Raw genomic sequence first — 17,518 nt, forward strand, 5'->3', positions numbered from 1 at the left:
GGCAAAGCAGCTGAGTACACAAGCACATTGTTGATACTAATCTCATGACTACCAACAAGCAAAAGCTTTTGAATGATGTAACATCGGCTTTAAAGCCAACCAAGTCCATTTTAGGACTCTAAAACCAGCCTATTAAAAAGAATAAAAAACAAACAAAAAAAACCCCAAGAAAATTGCTGTAGTCAAGGCTAGTTCAGGTCAGGTAGAATACATTATTAACCTCGGTCAACAGCTACAGTAGTTCAGCTTCTAGGTGAAGACACATGCCTCCCACTGTCCAGAACTACTGTACATTTGCACAGGAGAGGGGCAGGAAGAGCTAGAGCATGAAGCTCTTTGCAGGGCCAGCTGGCTTGACCCAAAAGATATCTTTATACTCTGAAGAGTACTCAGAAGATTACTATATGCAGATCTTGGAAGAGAAGCTTTAACAGGAAGCTTAAGCTGTCTCACAGCTTAGAGTTGTACATCTACACAAAGATGATACAGAAGTTTTCCATCACCCTCCCATTGACTGCCTGCTACCAAGTTTTTGCTTCCTTTTTGTCCAAATCCGCTTCTATAAAAATGTAGGGTAAAACTGACTCCACCTCTATCACTTAGGTGGGAACTGATCCACATGCTCTACAAAGATGGTCATGTGGCATCTAGTCTACCAGGGAGGCTTTTGCAGGGCTGATGGCAAAAGCAGTATGGCCCATAGAAGAACCAAAAGGCTCAGGGATACACAGGGTGGATAGGATCTGCAGACATTCCAGCTATTAAGCTCTACCAAGTCCTCATTAAGCATACATGAAATGCATTTTTAGGTGTTTTATAATCCATCCAAATTTGGTTGGATTTGAACAGTAATGGTGGGGAAAAAAAAAATAAAATCTCTGCTAAAAGAGCTACCCCGCCAGGCCAGTCAGATGAGAAAGCTTTCCTGTAACACCACCTCAGTTCTTTAAAGCACTAAGGAAAAAAAATTAAGATAATAGTAAGAAGAAAACCCTCTGCCAGCTGGCCATATTCTGAGAAATTAATTAAAGGTCTCAGCTGAATTTCAGAACAAATTTGGCCTGAAACAGGCACTTATTTGAAAGGCCTCAGAAAAGTTATATATCTCAGAAAGCAGTCTTTTAAATGAGATGGAGTTTTACATAACTTTAATTTTAGATCTTCCCATCACGTAAAAGATACGTGGAGTAAACAAGAAACTACATGTGATTTAAGGTTCATTTTCTCAGAACTGTTTTGTGAATGTGTGCGCATTTGTGCATGCAGGGAAAAGGTGGGGAAGTATCTCCTGAAATAGAATGAGGAAATTGTTAGACACCAGACACCACTTTAGATAAGATGAGATTCCAGACTTGGAAAGTTTTGTTTAATGCAGAAAACAAGTTCACCAGTTGTGTGTGCCCTCTGATGACCTCCCCTTGCTTGCAAGTCCTTATCACACAATGATAAGCTATTTTCCATATTATATAGCCATGCTGTACAACTTGGACTGCAGCAAGACCCAAGAGTGGTAAAATGTATGAACAAGATGGAATACTTCACAGCATTGACTAGTTGCAGTCCTTAAGTAGGCTCATGAACGGTGTGTTGATTAAAATCCTTTCACTGTTACTTTGTGCCTAAAAATCCCAATTTATCTAAAAAGAAGCATTTTGCACAGTTAACTGATTCACAAACTATCACATTATCATAGTTCATTCAAGACCTATCTCTAAAAGGCTTGCATAATGTATATATATATATATATTAGATTAGGTGTTTAGAATTTTTCATGTCTCCCATTTGACAAGCACACTCAGCCTTAGATTCACTAATGTTTGCTAGCCTTTCACATTTTTTTTCTCTTTGGGTATATCTGACCCAGCAAGTCTTTTCTACCAAAATACTCTTCACATGGGTGAGTTAAAAAAAAAGGGAGGGAAAGGGAAAAAAAAAAATCTTAAAATCTTCTTGACCTAATATATGTTCTCAGCTAATAGTCTAATTAACTTGCATGTATCTGGGGTGTTTATCTGAAGACAGGAAACTAATACTCAGCACAATGTGCAATTTGGATGGAATGCATGACAAATCAGTGTAGGGCTCGCTGCTGACAATATTTTCCAACAATGTTAAAGTAGCGGATGTTTTCACCTAAAATGTAGAATATAGTGTCCTCAGTGACAGTCATACATTTTGAATTGAGGATGTGCCAGATTATAAATCCTTTCTTTCTTTATACCAGTATGCATTAAACAGGATGATCTGTACAACCAGTGATGTTGTAATCACAGTAAGATTCTTTACTTCACCTAATCTAACAATTAAAAAAAACCCTCTCACTTTATTAGAACATAAAATTACTTTTTAGCAGTGGTCTGAATTATTCAAAAGGGAGAATGATACTGTTTTATTGATTTTTTAAAAATTTACCTGCACATAAAATATGTAAAAACATGCAGATGCCACAAATTTTAGTAGCAAAATCTGGGGAGCACCCACCTGCTCTCTGTGTAGTTCCAGTATATGTTCAGCTACTGCTGTGGCAAATAAAGCACAGAGAAAGACTAGAAACCAAAAAGCAGATTCCCATCTTTCACACACACATGAATTGCATAGCATCTTCTAAATCTGTAAAGACAACACTAGATGTTTGAAGGCTACTGTACAAGTCTAAGTTCCTTTCTCAGAGGTTGAAGTTTTCTGTAATAGCACCACAATGGACATTTTTGGACAGCTTTCATATATAACTGGTTCAGAACAGCCAGCCACATAAGTCTCTAGATCAATTTGATAAACAAATGCTTGAGCAACTTCAGTTCACATTCCTCAGTCTATAAAATATTTGAAGAATTCTAAGAATATCAGCTGAAAGGTCATTCATAGCTTCATCAATTAATCAAAACATACTAATACACAGCAATGATTAGATTTTATTTTATGCATTCCTAAATACACACAGAGGTTTCAACCTCAGGTTTCCAAGAACTGTCAGAAAACACCTTTGTAAGAGTGCTTACTTTGGCTGGAGGAGAAATGTTGTGTTGTGCCTCTTCTGATTGTCCCTTGTCTTCAGGTAAGGTTGGCATGGTGGGCAGTGTGAGGCACGTGGAACTGCAAGGTGGACTAACAGGACCGTGCACTGCTGAGAATATTTGGTTCCAGTTAGCATGAAGGCATTAGTACTGAGGCCTCGTGATCTGCAGGCTGTGTGAGATGACAAGTAAACAAATAAAATCTGGTTAAAACTCTATATTCGCCAAGATCACTTACAATAACATATAGAATTGCAGTTTAAAATTAAAAATGCTATCTTTTGGTTTATTACCTAAAGCTTTCAAGGTCAAGTATAACTTAGTAAAAACATTAAAAATGGATAACCTTCCATTTTGAAACTATTTCCATCTCTTTCCTCTATTTTACAGATTATTCTTTTTCGTTGTTGTTGTTACTATGACTGTTTTGCCTGTGATCAAACTACCTCTAAAAATCCTGTAAGAGGGAAATAGCACCCCGGATATATGTAATGTGCCTTTTAGTAACCAGCAAAGTCCTAATGCGACATAGCATGAGCTCAGATATCGAAGAAAGGAGTAAAACTGGAAACCCAGATGGTGGCACTCTTCCTTTAAGCAAGATCAAGGCCTAAGTGGATTGTACAAAGACTTGGTGTGCATCTGCACAAGACAATGCTGTGACGGACATTTCAGAGGCCAAAAGGCTGTAATGCACAAATAAAAGAAGAAAAAAAAAAAGAAATAAAAATCACTGCCCACTATCTGAGAAGATTCTTATTATTATATATGGGAGCTACTGCCTTCACAAGGATATTGTTAGCATTAAAGCCTGCACAGCACTCTGTCATGCGAAATTTTGAGAACTAATCCTTGTAGCTACAGTGTTACGTATTACAAGATTTACTATGACACCTACCGGCTAGTTAAGGAACAGCTCTCATAATCGGCTCCTTGGCAATGCCTACAGATGACAGACGACGCTGTTAAAAGAGACAATCTGGTGCAAAGTTTCTGTCTGGACTACTAATAGTTAACTATATTCTCTTTACAGTTAATTCACAGCTGTGTACAGAATGGAGTTATACACTCAAACAATAACATAACAAGTTTAACAGTATGCCAAAGAGTTCAACTTCCAAAACATGTTATCTTCTCCCAAATCTGTATTACTAATCTCATCTCAATTCTTCTACTTTTCTGGAAATCAAGATAGATGGAGCAAGGAGGTTAAAGATGAAGAGACGATTTGATGTTCAAGGCACTTAGCAGCATTGAAAGATTAACCTTCTAGAGTTTTCTTTTTGATTTCAGGGAAGGGAAAAGAAATGTATTTAGAATGTATTCAGGAACATGTCAGTTTATTGAAGCTGACAAAACTGTCGAAATACTTATGATGTTGATTTAAAAACAAATAAAACAACACCAACAAAAAGAGAAAAACCCATTCACAGGAAATACTAAAACAGCCTCAGTAGTGACAAGTTCTTCACCTCAGCTTTCACAGAAAAATTTTGGTGTTGTAAAACCTGGAGAATGCATGAAAACTTTGGACTACAGAAGCAGTTAAGACCCATGCTTTTATTAGATTTATTTCACGTTATATTAGAAACTAAATTTTCTCTTTTACTAGAAGAAGAATACAGGGCCACCTCACATGAAATTCAATGTAGATCTATCTGACTGTAAAAACAATCTCTACACAAGTATTAACACGGAAGATAGAAATTTGGCTGTTCATCTAATCCCTCTTAATGTTTGCCTTATGAAATTATAAGGATTCTGATAATGAATGTTGAGCCTGAAAAATCAGGATTATTTCAAGTCATGACCAATGAGCGTCTGCAGTCCTGTGTGGAGCTGTATAAGCTATTGCATCAAGGTGGTTTATTCCTAGTCTTAGCTGAGTTCCTAGTACATAGTAAATTAAAAAAAAAAAAAAAAGAAAGAAAAGAAAAGAAACAAGAAAGAGCTATGAAGCCCATCATGTTTCAGGTCATTTTTCACATTTCAAAAGCAAAACAAAAATTTAAAAGAAAAAGAAAATAATCAGCAGTCTTGTCTAAGAATAGAAAGGGACAAATCCCGAGCTATGTTGTCTTAGAGATGCAGCACAGAAAGTACAGCCAAGAGAGAACGGAGGGTAGAAAGATGAATTTACGCCACCTTAACAAGTCCCAGATTTGGAGTGGATGGAGTTCAGTCCATCTGTGACACAATTAGAACCTTTCTCTGATTTCCTTACAGAGCTATCTTGCAACTAGGAAAAAGCTCCATATCTGTGTGGTGCTGATCAGTAGGAAAATCTCTTCTGACTTTACATTTTTCCCTAACATGTCTCCAGATAACCCCAGTGCTGAGGACTCTACTGGAGCAGCCAAAAGGCTGCATACGGTTATTCATATTCTGAGGCTTCTTAAAACACATTCTGCCTTTGCACATGCTGACTGCACTGCTGCAGTCCTTTATGGTGCCAAAGCAAGGGTTAGTACTTATTGGTATCTCAACAAAATATATATGGGCACTGTTCAATTCATAAGCTTTATGATTTATAACTCCTGAATTATTATTTTTCAATCTAAAAGCTTATTTTTAAACTGTGCAGTGTTCTTAAAATCAGTAGTCCAGATCTCTTAAAGACTTTCTGGTGCTTAACAAGCACAAACATCAAATTTTGTAAATATAAGTGGAGATATTCAATGAAGCCACCTTCTTGCGCCATGCTGTGCATTTACCGTGCAAGGAGTTCTGCTATCTTCCAAATCAATTACTGCCTTCTGATACTAGTAGGAAAGGCGAATGGTTAGAAATGATAGATCCTTAAGATACTAGTGAATAAATGATCTTCCATCACTGCTGAAGTGACCTTATGTCTATTTGATTGGGCAATGAAAATAGCCCCAGTAAATGTCAGTGAGAGTCAAAACATAAGAAAAGGGGGCTTCATGAGAACACTCTAACAAGAATTAGAGGAGCTTATCTGCATCTCACAAATGTGGGACGAAAAGAAAGAAATGTCCTTAGAAAGTTCATTTCCTGGAAGTTGCATTTTTTACTTCTTCAGTAGAGCATTAGGGAGGACTACAGCTTTTGAACCCAAAATTCCCACTATCTACAAATGCAGCTTACAGCCTTACTGAACCCTGAACCACAGTGCAAAGGGCATGACTATCCTGGTTCTAAGCCTGGCTCATCTGCCAGCTGAACCACCTTTGGACTCATACTACCATTAGCTTTGCCAGTTTTATCTCCCTTCCACAAGCATAAACATGTTTCAGTCAAAGAAGGAAATGATATGTTAACAATACATGCAATACAGTGAGAAACCAACTGAAACAACTGTAATTACTGTCCCTGAAGATACTGAAAGAGCAAACAAAAAAAAAAAAAAAATCTGCACTTCAAAAACAGTCAAGATGTATAAGCACATGTTAGCATCTAGTCAATACAACAGTTTCAAGATACTGTTGTTTCTTTCATTAGGCATTGATCAAACACTGCCTGGCCTACTTCTAACCTACCAAAGGATGTCATGTTATTATTGTAGTGATTTATCAGCTTAAATAATCCCCTCACCCAAATTCCTGTCTTTTAGAAATTGCAAGAGCTTCAAAATTACCTTTTGAAATTAAATACTTGTAGAGATTAACTCACATGTCACAAGAAAAGTGGATGTGGGCAAAGATCTACAATCTTAGTCTGCACGAGCTTTATGTACCTACAAAATGAGATAAAAACCCCCAAACAACAAATAACCTATCCTATTCACCAAATTCTGCATATTCCCACACTAAGATGAGACAATGTAATGACAAAAAAGTAAAAAAAAAGAAAGAAAAGACGATGAAGTGCTTCTTAATGTTTTGCTCTGTTATTGTGAACTTACTGCTTAAAATAGTTAGGAAAAAAATGATCCCATGAGCTCAAATACATAGTCAGATATAGACCAGTGAATACAGAGAACTTTCTTTTACCACTGTGTAGGCTTAGAGTACAATCTCCAGGAAATGGTGATCTGGGAGCTCCATTCCATAAAAGGGAAAAGTATTTAGAGGCCCTTGGCTTTCAGTGTGTTCTCTATGCAACTCATTTTACCATAGCAGAGAAAGCTAATTATAATCAGTTAACTTACCCTCTCTGAATCACCACCAAGCACCACGTTAGCAAAAGCTTAAAGGTGCTTTACTCCATACCCCACTGGTAGCCTGGCAGTTAACCTCAAATGCTCTGCCATGTCACAACAAGGATATATATAAAAAGGCAGAAATAAACAGTTAAGAAAGCATTTTATTAATATTTCTTGACCTCATACTGTGCCAGGTCAAGTAAAGAAACTGTCATTTGTCAACAATGGGAGTTGCATACTCATGAACACAGCTGAACTGCACAATTCTGAGCTGCTTTTTATAACTTTTTTCTTTATTGTCCTGCAAAGTGGTTGTAAAACATTACTGTATTAAAAAGGTATCATTTTGCACTCCTTTTGTATAGCTGTAAAAGCATATGGAATTCACATCGTATTTTGAATTATGTTTTGCAGCTTAGAAGTACTTAAAAACCCCACTAAACTTACTTCATGCAAACCGAGCACGAGCAAAACAGGGTCTTTCGTACATTTGTACCATAAAATAAGTTTTCAAACACAAAGCACAGTTATAGAATTTACGATAAACGAGTACAAGAAATTGTTGGCATTCATTAGCTACCTCAAAAATATCTAAAACTACAACAATACAACAAAACAAACAAACAGATCCAGAATATCTTAACAGAAAATCTTTAAGATTTTGCAGTAGGACCTCAAAATTTTGATATAACAGATACAGTCACTGGGAAAAAAAAAGGCAAAAAGAAAAAAACAAAACCACAACTAAATCTGACTCATCTACATTCTTGGCCTATATGATGACAGATACTACATGGAAATTGGAATACTCTTTATTGTCTGCAACACAGAAAATATTGTTTCCTACTGCATCTAATTTGAGAGTGGTTTCTCATATTAGATATTGAAGCTTGCAAGATAATAAGATGTTGCTTCAGTTTACCAAAACACAAAAGTCATCGCTCCAGGACTAATAAAAGGCTTCTCTGTGATAATTATAATAATCTGAGTTATATATATACAACTGTAGAAAGTAAAATCATAGAATGGTTAGGATTGGAAGAGACCTTAAAGCTCATCTAGTTCCAGCCCCCTGCCATGGTCAGGGACACGTTCCATTAGACCAGGTTTCTCCAAGCCCTGTCCAGCGTGGCCTTGGACACTTCCAGCGAGTGGGCATCCACAGCCTCACCACCCTGACAGTAAAGACATGGAAGACAATACCACTTCTTTTCTTGTAAGGTAACTGTATTTCTGGCAGCCTGAAAGTTTCCTGATTCTCCTCTGTTTCTGGGGCAATTAGGAGTTAATATTTCATGAATCAAACTCCTATAAATTATTCTGGTTTGGATGCAAGTCTTTAGTTCCATTTTTTTGTTTTTATTTAGCACAAAAAAGAATTGAAGGAAATTAAGTTATAAGTAGCATTTCTTCCCCATGAAAACAGGGTTTTAAAAATAGTACACAAGTTCATAAAAAAAAAAATGTTCTAGTTTTTATACATTCTGGGTTTTTTCTTTGAACTAATCAGCTTAAGACAAAACTCCAATAATACAATTTTGTCTGTTTAAGTATGTGCCTAAGATACTGAACACAGCTCTTGTGTGGAAAGAACAGCCAAAGGGAGTTACGGGAAAGAACAGATTTGCAAGGCTTTTAGAGCACGGGCTCCTTTCCAGTCATGCCATTGCAAGAACCTGGCACTCCCCACATCCCTGTGCTGGAGACAACAGGACAGCTGTGGAAAAAGAACCAAAGGAAGGTGTCACTTCCTCAGGGATTCCAGACCTGAAGACTTTTACTCATCTATTCACAGAATCACAGAATCCCAAGGGTTGGAAGGGACCTCAAAAGATCATCTAGTCCAACCCCCCCACAAGAGCAGGGTAACCTACAGTACATCACACAGGAACTTGTCCAGGCGGGCCTTGAATATTCCTTCTCATTCAACGGTTTGCATCCAGCATGAACTAATGTTACATTAATTTAACTGGGAGCTGTTTCCAGGGTCATTTTTAAGACATACTCTCCAGAGCAGAGAACTAATATGGCCAAGGACTCTGTGGCTCTGTGTCTCTGTGGCAAAAGAGAAAACAATGCACATATCTCTATCCTTTCCTTTCTTTTTTTTTTTTTTTTTTGCTATCTCCTGTTTTGTTCTTTTATTGCTCTCCAAATACTCATGCATATTTCTTAGCCGAAAGCAAGGAAGCTTCTTCAGAAAGTAGAAGCTGAAGTAAATACAAAGCCATATGTTCAGTCTTTCAAAATATACCAGAGAAAGCTATATGTTTTTTTTCACTGAGCTTACTGAAGGTTTATGCTCAAATCCCTAGTGAAAGCTCTCCAGACTTGAACCAGTTCAAATTTTAATTACAGTAGATCCTCTACCTCACAAGAAAGTGTCTTCCAAACCACATAACAAACCTTTGCACAAGCATGCCGTATACCAGACTACGTCATGAAATAGTCACAACTGCCTAACGGATCTTACCATCCTGAAGTGTTTAGGTATGCCTCCTGCATTTTAAACCCCAACTAATCATTCCTAAATAAATTTGTTTTTACCATTTCAAAAATTCTTTCCCTTGTTACCTTGCAAACAAAAATTTTAACTCATCCTACTTCTTACTGACCTCATTTTTTCCCATCACCTAAAGTGACAAGAACAGCAGCACAAGTTGAAGTACTCAGCCTGCAGTAGCAAATTTGACAATCAAAAGAGTATCAGAACCCAAGGCAGAGTTATGTTTCTTAACTTACAGATTATTTTTGATAGACGTTAAGGAAATGCAATTTAAAGGGAAAATGAGAACATGGAGTGGGTGGATATTTGGCATGGAGAATAAGTATTTCTAAGCAAAACAAACAGCGTATAAGAAAGTGTGAAGATAAGAGCGGGAGAACAGTACATTGAGTGTTATTCAGAAGGGTAGTTCAAAAAGGCATCTAGAACTAGAAAGTATCTGGAAAAAACTTATTGTCTTACAACAGAAAGGCAGTGACCATAAAACAGAAGAAAATAAAAAAATTTCAAGTGAGTAAAAATATTGCTCTCTTCTTCCTCCAACTTACTATTTGAACAACTTACTATTTGAAAGAAGCATGAGAATTTGTTTAGGAGACTGGACCAAGCGTTACGGTCATGAAAGACCTAGGCACTGATAAATCACCCAAAAGATATTGCTACTGATAGTAGTATGAAGAATATCAAGAGGTAGTATTACCACAAAACATACTTTTGCCCAAATAAGCATCATACACTAAGTAACACAGAGTCATTTGGGTTTCTTTTTCTTCTCCTCACAGATTCAGAGAAACCTATGTTTCTACTGTCTGCACTGCATGCATTATACATCACATTCTAGTTACACATTTATTTTTGTCCATCATGTAGGCAGAATTGGGAGCTTGAGATGATATTTTCTCAATTTGCCACTTGACTATATCCTGCGTTAATATAAAAAGAGAATAAATTGGCTTGTGGGGAAGGGAGACATAAGATCAGGGTGGGAGGAGGGGAAATGTGTATCCTTTGGTGTCAATTCATTCTTCTTTAAGAAAAACCTTCAGGTTATTACACAAAGTAAAATTTTTAAATGCAATTTTTACATAGAAGCATTATACAAACTATTCTCTTTTCCAGGATCACTGGATATTGACTTTATATAATTTGGAAAAAATGAGTACCAAAAGCCTAACTTAGAAATGCAAATAAGTTGAAGGCAATTAGGGCAGAACACTATTGCTCAGTGACCCAAGAGTCTTGTTGCTAGTCAAGCAAAACAATTTCCAAATGAAGAAATTAATCAAAATTCTTTATTTCCCAGTTACAAAGTGTAATCCCAGAGGGCACAATAAATAGCTTTCTTTAGGATTCTAAAATGCAATTGTGGTCTTTAAAGCAAGCAGATTATAGTCAGCTTTCCATCTTGCATAGATAAATAGCAAAGCAGCAAGGCAAGTATTTTATTCTCCTTTTATGCTTTCTGGACAAAATCGGATTCACATTTGCTTACTTTAGGGCCAGATGTACATGTTTTTGTTTGCATTGCAAAATCAATATACCCAAAAAAGCATGAAAGTCTCATTTCTTTTTTATGAAAAAAAGAATTATGAATTAAATTCCACTGAGGTTCTTTTTTTAAATACTGCTGTACACCAAGAAAGCAATAACTATACTATCAACTTATTCAAATACTCAGCCATTGTATGGAGTTTGACTGCTGACTGATCATTTGACGAGAGTATCTTTTATGTTACTGTGCAATGGCTAGGCTGAAGGCTCAATTTCCAGACTTATGGAATTCTTCAAGTTTGAAGGACATTTGGACCAACCTCCTCCTTGACATAGGGTCAGCACTGAAGGAACTAGACTAAGTTGTTTTAGAGTTTACCCAGTTGGAACTTGAAATCTTCCAAGGCCAAAACTTGCAGAATTTATGGTAGATCTGATCCAGTGTTCAATTACACCCACAGCGATCCCCTCCCCCCCCCCCCCCCCCCCCCCCCGCCTTATGTCTGGTCAGAACATCCCTTGTACTTTACGATCACTGTCTCATTCCCCTGGCATGCACTTCTGTTAAGCGCCTGAGTCCGTCTTTTTAGTAATAACATTTTAAGTACTGCAAGACTGCAACTAGTTCCTTCTCCAGGGTAAGCAGCACCAGTGCATTCCCTCACGATACCCTCCCAGAATGTGTGCCTCCTGACAGAGTAGCTTTCCCTGAATTTGCTCAAGTTTATCAACATCCTGAGGGCCCAATGTGGTAAACCACATCTGATGACAATCATAGAATCATAGAATAGTTAGGGTTGGAAAGGACCTCAAGATCATCTAGTTCCAACCCCCCTGCCATGGTCAGAGACACTTCACACTAAACTATGTCACCCAAGGCTCTGTACAACCTGGCCTTGAACACCGCCAGGGATGGAGCATTCACAGCTTCCCTGGGCAACCCATTCCAGTGCCTCACCACCCTCACAGGAAAGAGCTTCCTCCTTATATCCAATCTAAACTTCCCCTGCTTAAGTTTTAATCCATTACCCCTTGTCTTATCACTACAGTCCCTAATGAATAGTCCATCCCCAGCATCCTTATAGGCCCCCTTCAGGTACTGGAAGGCTGCTACGAGGTCTCCATGCAGCCTTCTCTTCTCCAGGCTGAACAGCCCCAACTTTCTCAGCCTGTCTTCATACAGGAGGTGCTCCAGTCCCCTGATCATCCTCGTGGCCCTCCTCTGAACTTGTTCCAACAGTTCCATGTCCTTTTTATGTTGAGGACACCAGAACTGCACACAATACCCCAAGTGAGGTCTCATGAGAGCAGAGTAGAGTGGCAGGATCACCTTCTTCAACCAGGAGCAGGTCACGCTCCTTTCGATGCAGCCCAGGATGCATTTGGCTTTCTGGGCTGCGAGCACACACCAAAGCCGGCTCATGTTAAGTTTCTCATTGACCAACACCCCCAAGTCCTTCTCTGCAGGGCTGCTCTGAATCTCTTCTCTGGCCAACCTGTAGCTGTGCATGGGATTGCTCCAACCCAGGTGTAACACTTTGCACTTGGCCAGTACATGCCAAGTAGTATGAATGAAGTACATTATTTGAATCCAATTATTCAGTTGCTTTTTCCACTGATCTGGTAGACTGTAGTGTCCCAACTTGAATACAGGGATGCTATATCTTAGACCACAAGAATTGCTGCTTTGGCTAGAAACAGTCCAACTTTATCCCTCAATTACACATTGATTCTGCAGGCCTGGCTGTCTGTGAAGAAGCAAAAGCCAGCACATACACCTCTTCCCTCTGCTAGCTAGATGTAGAACTGTGCATAAGCAATAACATTTTGTAATGTAGTTTAATCTCTTTTGCTGGAAACAGAAACAACTTAAAAGCCAGCAGCTACAACAATTTCTCTTATCACTATCTTCGGAAAAAGGTCATAATAATTAAAACATATATTAAATTATTCATACAAAGGATGATTTTTCATTTGAGTATTACCCAAAAGGAGCTATGGGGCTAAGTTGGTTGATGAGAAAATGAACATGAGCTGGCAGTGTGCACTCGCAGCCCAGAAAGCCAACCATATCCTGGGCTGCATCAAGAGGAGCGTGACCAGCAGGTCAAAGGAGGTGATCCTGCCCCTCTACTCTGCTCTTGTGAGACCTCACTTGGAGTATTGTGTGCAATTCTAGTGTCCTCAACATAAAAAGGAATGGAACTGCTGGAACAAGTCCAGAGGAGGGCCATGAGGATGATCAGGGGACTGGAGCACCTCCTGTAGGAAGACAGGCTGAGGAAGTTGTGGCTGTTCAGCCTGGAGAAGAGAAGGCTGCGTGGGGACCTCATAGCAGCCTTCCGGTATCTGAAGGGGGCTTGTAAGGATGCTGGGGAAGGACTCTTTGTTAGGGACAGTAGTGATAAGACAACGGGTAACGGGTTAAAACTTAAACAGGGGAAGTTTAGATTGGATATAAGGAGGAAGTTCTTTACTGTAAGGATGGTGAGGCACTGAAATGGGTTGCCCAAGGAAGTTGTGAATGCTCCATCCCTGGCGGTGTTCAAGGCCAGGTTGTACAGAGCCTTGGGTGGCATAGTTTAGTGTGAAGTGTCCCCGCCCATGGCAGGGGGGTTGGAACTAGATGATCTTAAGGTCCTTTCCAACCCTAACCATTCTATGATTCTAATTTCTATGTCTCACTTGGGTGTGATGTCAATGCAGAATCTTGATCAAAATCCTGTTCTTGATCAAAAGATTTATTCAAGCAATACAAGATTTTGCAAACATACTTTGCAGAAGGTCTTTTGCCTGTCCACATCTGCTGTTTGATGTGGACTGTGTTATTGTTTGCTCCTGACAGTATGCTTCTGAGACCATACTAAAAATATATTGAAGAGTACCTTTCAGATGTGATCATATAGTATTTTTTTTACACTATGAAGTTGTTATTGTAAGTATTCCCTAAGCAATTTGGTTTTAATTTAAAATTAATTTTTAAAAGGTATGATGAGAAAAGGCAGTGTTTACTGGACAGTTCAATTTATGTACTATATAAAGTCAGACTTTCAGTAGTTTGGAGGAAGGTGGGTTTTTTCATACTGGGATTTAAAAACAAAGAGCCACAACATCTAGCGACAGAAAGACCACACTGTTACTGCTGAATTTGGTGAAGAAATTCTATATGCATTTCACTGGCCAAGTCAGCAATGGATTGGATGACTCTCCAATGAGGTACATATATTGGGTGAAACAGTAACAAGTTCCTTAGTTGTGTTTTCTTTCCTGCTAACTGTGCTAATTTTGAGGTGAAACCAACAAAAAGTATTTGATTTAATTATGTGAAGCCTGCATAGGTATTCTATTAGACAGGATGACGCAGCAATTAAGACTCAGGTAAAATAAATACTCCAGACTTCACACATCATGCAGAAATAGTGTGTTAGCACAGAAATTGTACCATTAGGCATGCTCATGATGTGGGTATTCTTACATCTTACACATTAAAATATTCATTTGCATTCTTTAGAAGGGTATTTCATAATGCAACCACAGCACTGATCTAAACCACAGTCATTAATAATATTTAGTGAGCTTTGTCAGACAAACCCTTTTGCAAGCAGCCCACATTATGGTATCCATAAAGTTATTTAGCCAACAGCATTCCATAACTGATTATATCCAGGAGTTGATCCAAAACCTGACATACCAGCTTTATGCACAATATAATCTCGTGAACACCTAAAAAACCCTCACATTTATTATGGTTTTATTTGTGTTGTGCACAGGGAGCCCCTAACAACAAGGTGAGCTTAAATCAGAAAATTACTTTGGGATTTACATTTTATTTCCTAGGGTTTACAATTTTGCCCTCAAAACCTAAAATGAAAATGGGAGAGGTGAGAAGGGGGGAAAAGGAGCAGAGTTACTCATAGAAGAGACTTTAAAAGAGAAACAGGACATACATATACGGGTCAAAATTTGCAATAGAAATTTAAGATACCACTCCAGTTGTAGTCTGTTTACTGCTTAGCTAAGTCAGAGCTCATCATTATGTTTTACCAGTAAGGAGAGATATCTAAGTAATTTTAGATAGCTCTCTGAAAATAGCATTCAGCAGCAGCCCAAAATGCAAAAATATTATGAATTAGTAAAAAATAACTGAGAACAAGACAGACTAGGATCATATTATCCCCAGATTTTCAAAACAGTTCTAATCATATCTAAAAAAAAAAAAAAGCACAACACAAATAAAAAAGATACATAGAAGAAAGAATTTTCAGAAATTGCAAAATGTTTCCACACAAAAAAAAAAAAAACAAAACTAGATCACTTCAAATTCAAAAAGCAAACAGGATAGAAATTTTAGAAAGCTACAGACAAACTGGAAAGGGTGAGCCACTACTTGCTCACAATTCTCAGTACACAAGGATGAAGATGCCAAAAGCAGTCAAAAGGCAATAGTTCAAGTACAAAAGAAGCTCCTTCAGAACAGTATATAATTAAATAACCAAATTTGTTATCACAGAAAGTTGTAAAAAGAGCATATAAGCAAGTTTGAAGGCAGATTAAATGTATCCAGAGGAGAGGTACAGTGGTAATTAACTATACAACCTCTGGATCTGGAAAGCCCTAACCTGCAGATGGTTGAAAACAGTGAGAGTTTTAGAGTAATGTAAACATGATCCTCATGTGGGATTAAGTGAATGGTTTGCTTATGCATATGCAGTTCTAATGTTCTCTGGTGGAAGCAGGTTTCATTTCTGAAAGAAACTGATTATGAGAAAAATTGACAAAGAAAAATTGCCTTTATGCCCATTATGAGTAATTACCAATGATGAAGGGATGGATAGAAAAATATAGAGAAGAAAGTAGTGGAGAAAGCTTCTGGGTTTTTTTCCATTTTTCTAGTCAATACAGGACAATGCATGCTAAGATCACAGCCAGGACTAAGATATTGCTGCCATAGGATGGAACTACGCTGGTTTCCTAAAGTAGCCTTCTTGAAGAAGTAAACATAACTCAGTCTGAAGAATGTCTGGCATCTCCCTGCTTTGTCACATTTTAGATTCTTGCATATGAACAAGCTTCAGATGTTTTTAAGAGGCTGTTTGGGTTGCGAGCCACTGAAAGTGTTTTCAGTTCTTTAAGATTTATCATACAAGAATGTTGAATTCTTGTATGACGAATCCAAGAAGTACTGGATTTTACAGGGAAAAAAGACAGTGAGCCAGCACTTTTCAAACTTTGCAGTCTTACATATACATAACACACATTTGCTTACAGACACACCAAATGATATTCCCAATTTTATAGCTGTATAAAGAAAATTCTATTTGATTGCAATACTATTTAATAGTATTTAATAGTATGACCAATAGTCGTCTTCTCCCAGAAGATCAAGAAACTGGCACAAAAGTTTACACACCCCTCAACCACAAAGGATTATTGCCATTCTCTGTCTTTTTTCATTCTTATTATCATAGCCTACCATTTTCTTCCTTTGCCATCCCCTTACCTATCAAATACCTTCAGCTGCACAGTACTGCCCACACTCCTGCTCCCAATGCCTCACATGTGGCTGAGTCAGAAAAAAACATGAAAATAATCTCTTCTCAAATCAGTAATACAAACTGGGAGAATGTTATAAGATGCTGTTGCAACTCCCACTGTTTTTCTTCCACAGAGTCTATACCAGGAGAGTGCAAAAAACTAAATTAAACTTTCTGAGACAGAATCTGGAAGTATCTCTTTCTCAAATATTTCTTTCTAGTTCAAATCACTATAAAAATCAGATCTCAGTAGGCAAGGAAATGTAGATTGGTCTCAGCTAGGGTGGAGAGCCTTCCCTCTTAAGGCATTCAAATTCTGGAAAAAAAAAATATTACACATACTATATATCAGCCACAGATTTTACAACTCTAAAAGTTGTTTCACACTATAAGTAATATAAGGAAAACTCCACAAGGAGATTGTTTTAATAACAAATACATAATACATATCATTCTAATGTTTCATGTGCTACTGCTAGATTCTAACATCATAGATAAACAAGATCAAAGCAAACTCATTTTTAATTTACTTTGAATTTAATTCTTGTCTATCAAACGTTTTAAGCCATCTGCTTTCTTTTCCAGTAATCACAATCAAAGCACAATCAAAGCTTCCACTCACTGCAGAAAGGATTTGAAGACAGAGACTCTTCAAAGTACATTTCATTTGCATCTAAGTTTTCCCTGTGCTGGGTCACTGTAACACTAAGTCAAATATCATGTCATTAACCTTAGGGGTTAACAACATCTTGTCCTCTTGTTGTTAGGCCTGTAGGACAGAACCAAGCAAGGAAAGCTTATTAACATCAAATCCTGGCAGTACAGACAAGCACAGCAATGTTACCAAGCAGGGATGACTCTCATTTTT

At 37.8% G+C, this 17,518-nt stretch overlaps 1 protein-coding gene across 9 annotated transcripts in view; it reads right to left on the bottom strand.

Annotated features, from left to right (window-relative positions):
- The window catches only part of IRAG1 (inositol 1,4,5-triphosphate receptor associated 1), a 113,717-nt gene that overhangs the window by 41,949 nt on the left and 54,250 nt on the right, over positions 1 to 17,518 (bottom strand). For 8 of the 9 annotated variants that reach the window (XM_065683039.1, XM_065683040.1, XM_065683036.1 and 5 more), the window contains exon 2: positions 3,000 to 3,186. In XM_065683039.1, the coding sequence (XP_065539111.1) occupies positions 3,000 to 3,068 (69 nt within the window). In that variant the 5' untranslated portion in view covers positions 3,069 to 3,186. Of the gene's footprint in view, positions 1 to 2,999; positions 3,187 to 3,912; positions 3,961 to 17,518 lie in introns of those variants that run through there. The other variant, XM_065683037.1, reaches the window with a different exon arrangement.

The sequence above is a fragment of the Lathamus discolor genome, chromosome 6 (genome assembly GCF_037157495.1).
Source record: "Lathamus discolor isolate bLatDis1 chromosome 6, bLatDis1.hap1, whole genome shotgun sequence".
NCBI classification, from domain to species: Eukaryota; Metazoa; Chordata; class Aves; order Psittaciformes; family Psittacidae; genus Lathamus; species Lathamus discolor.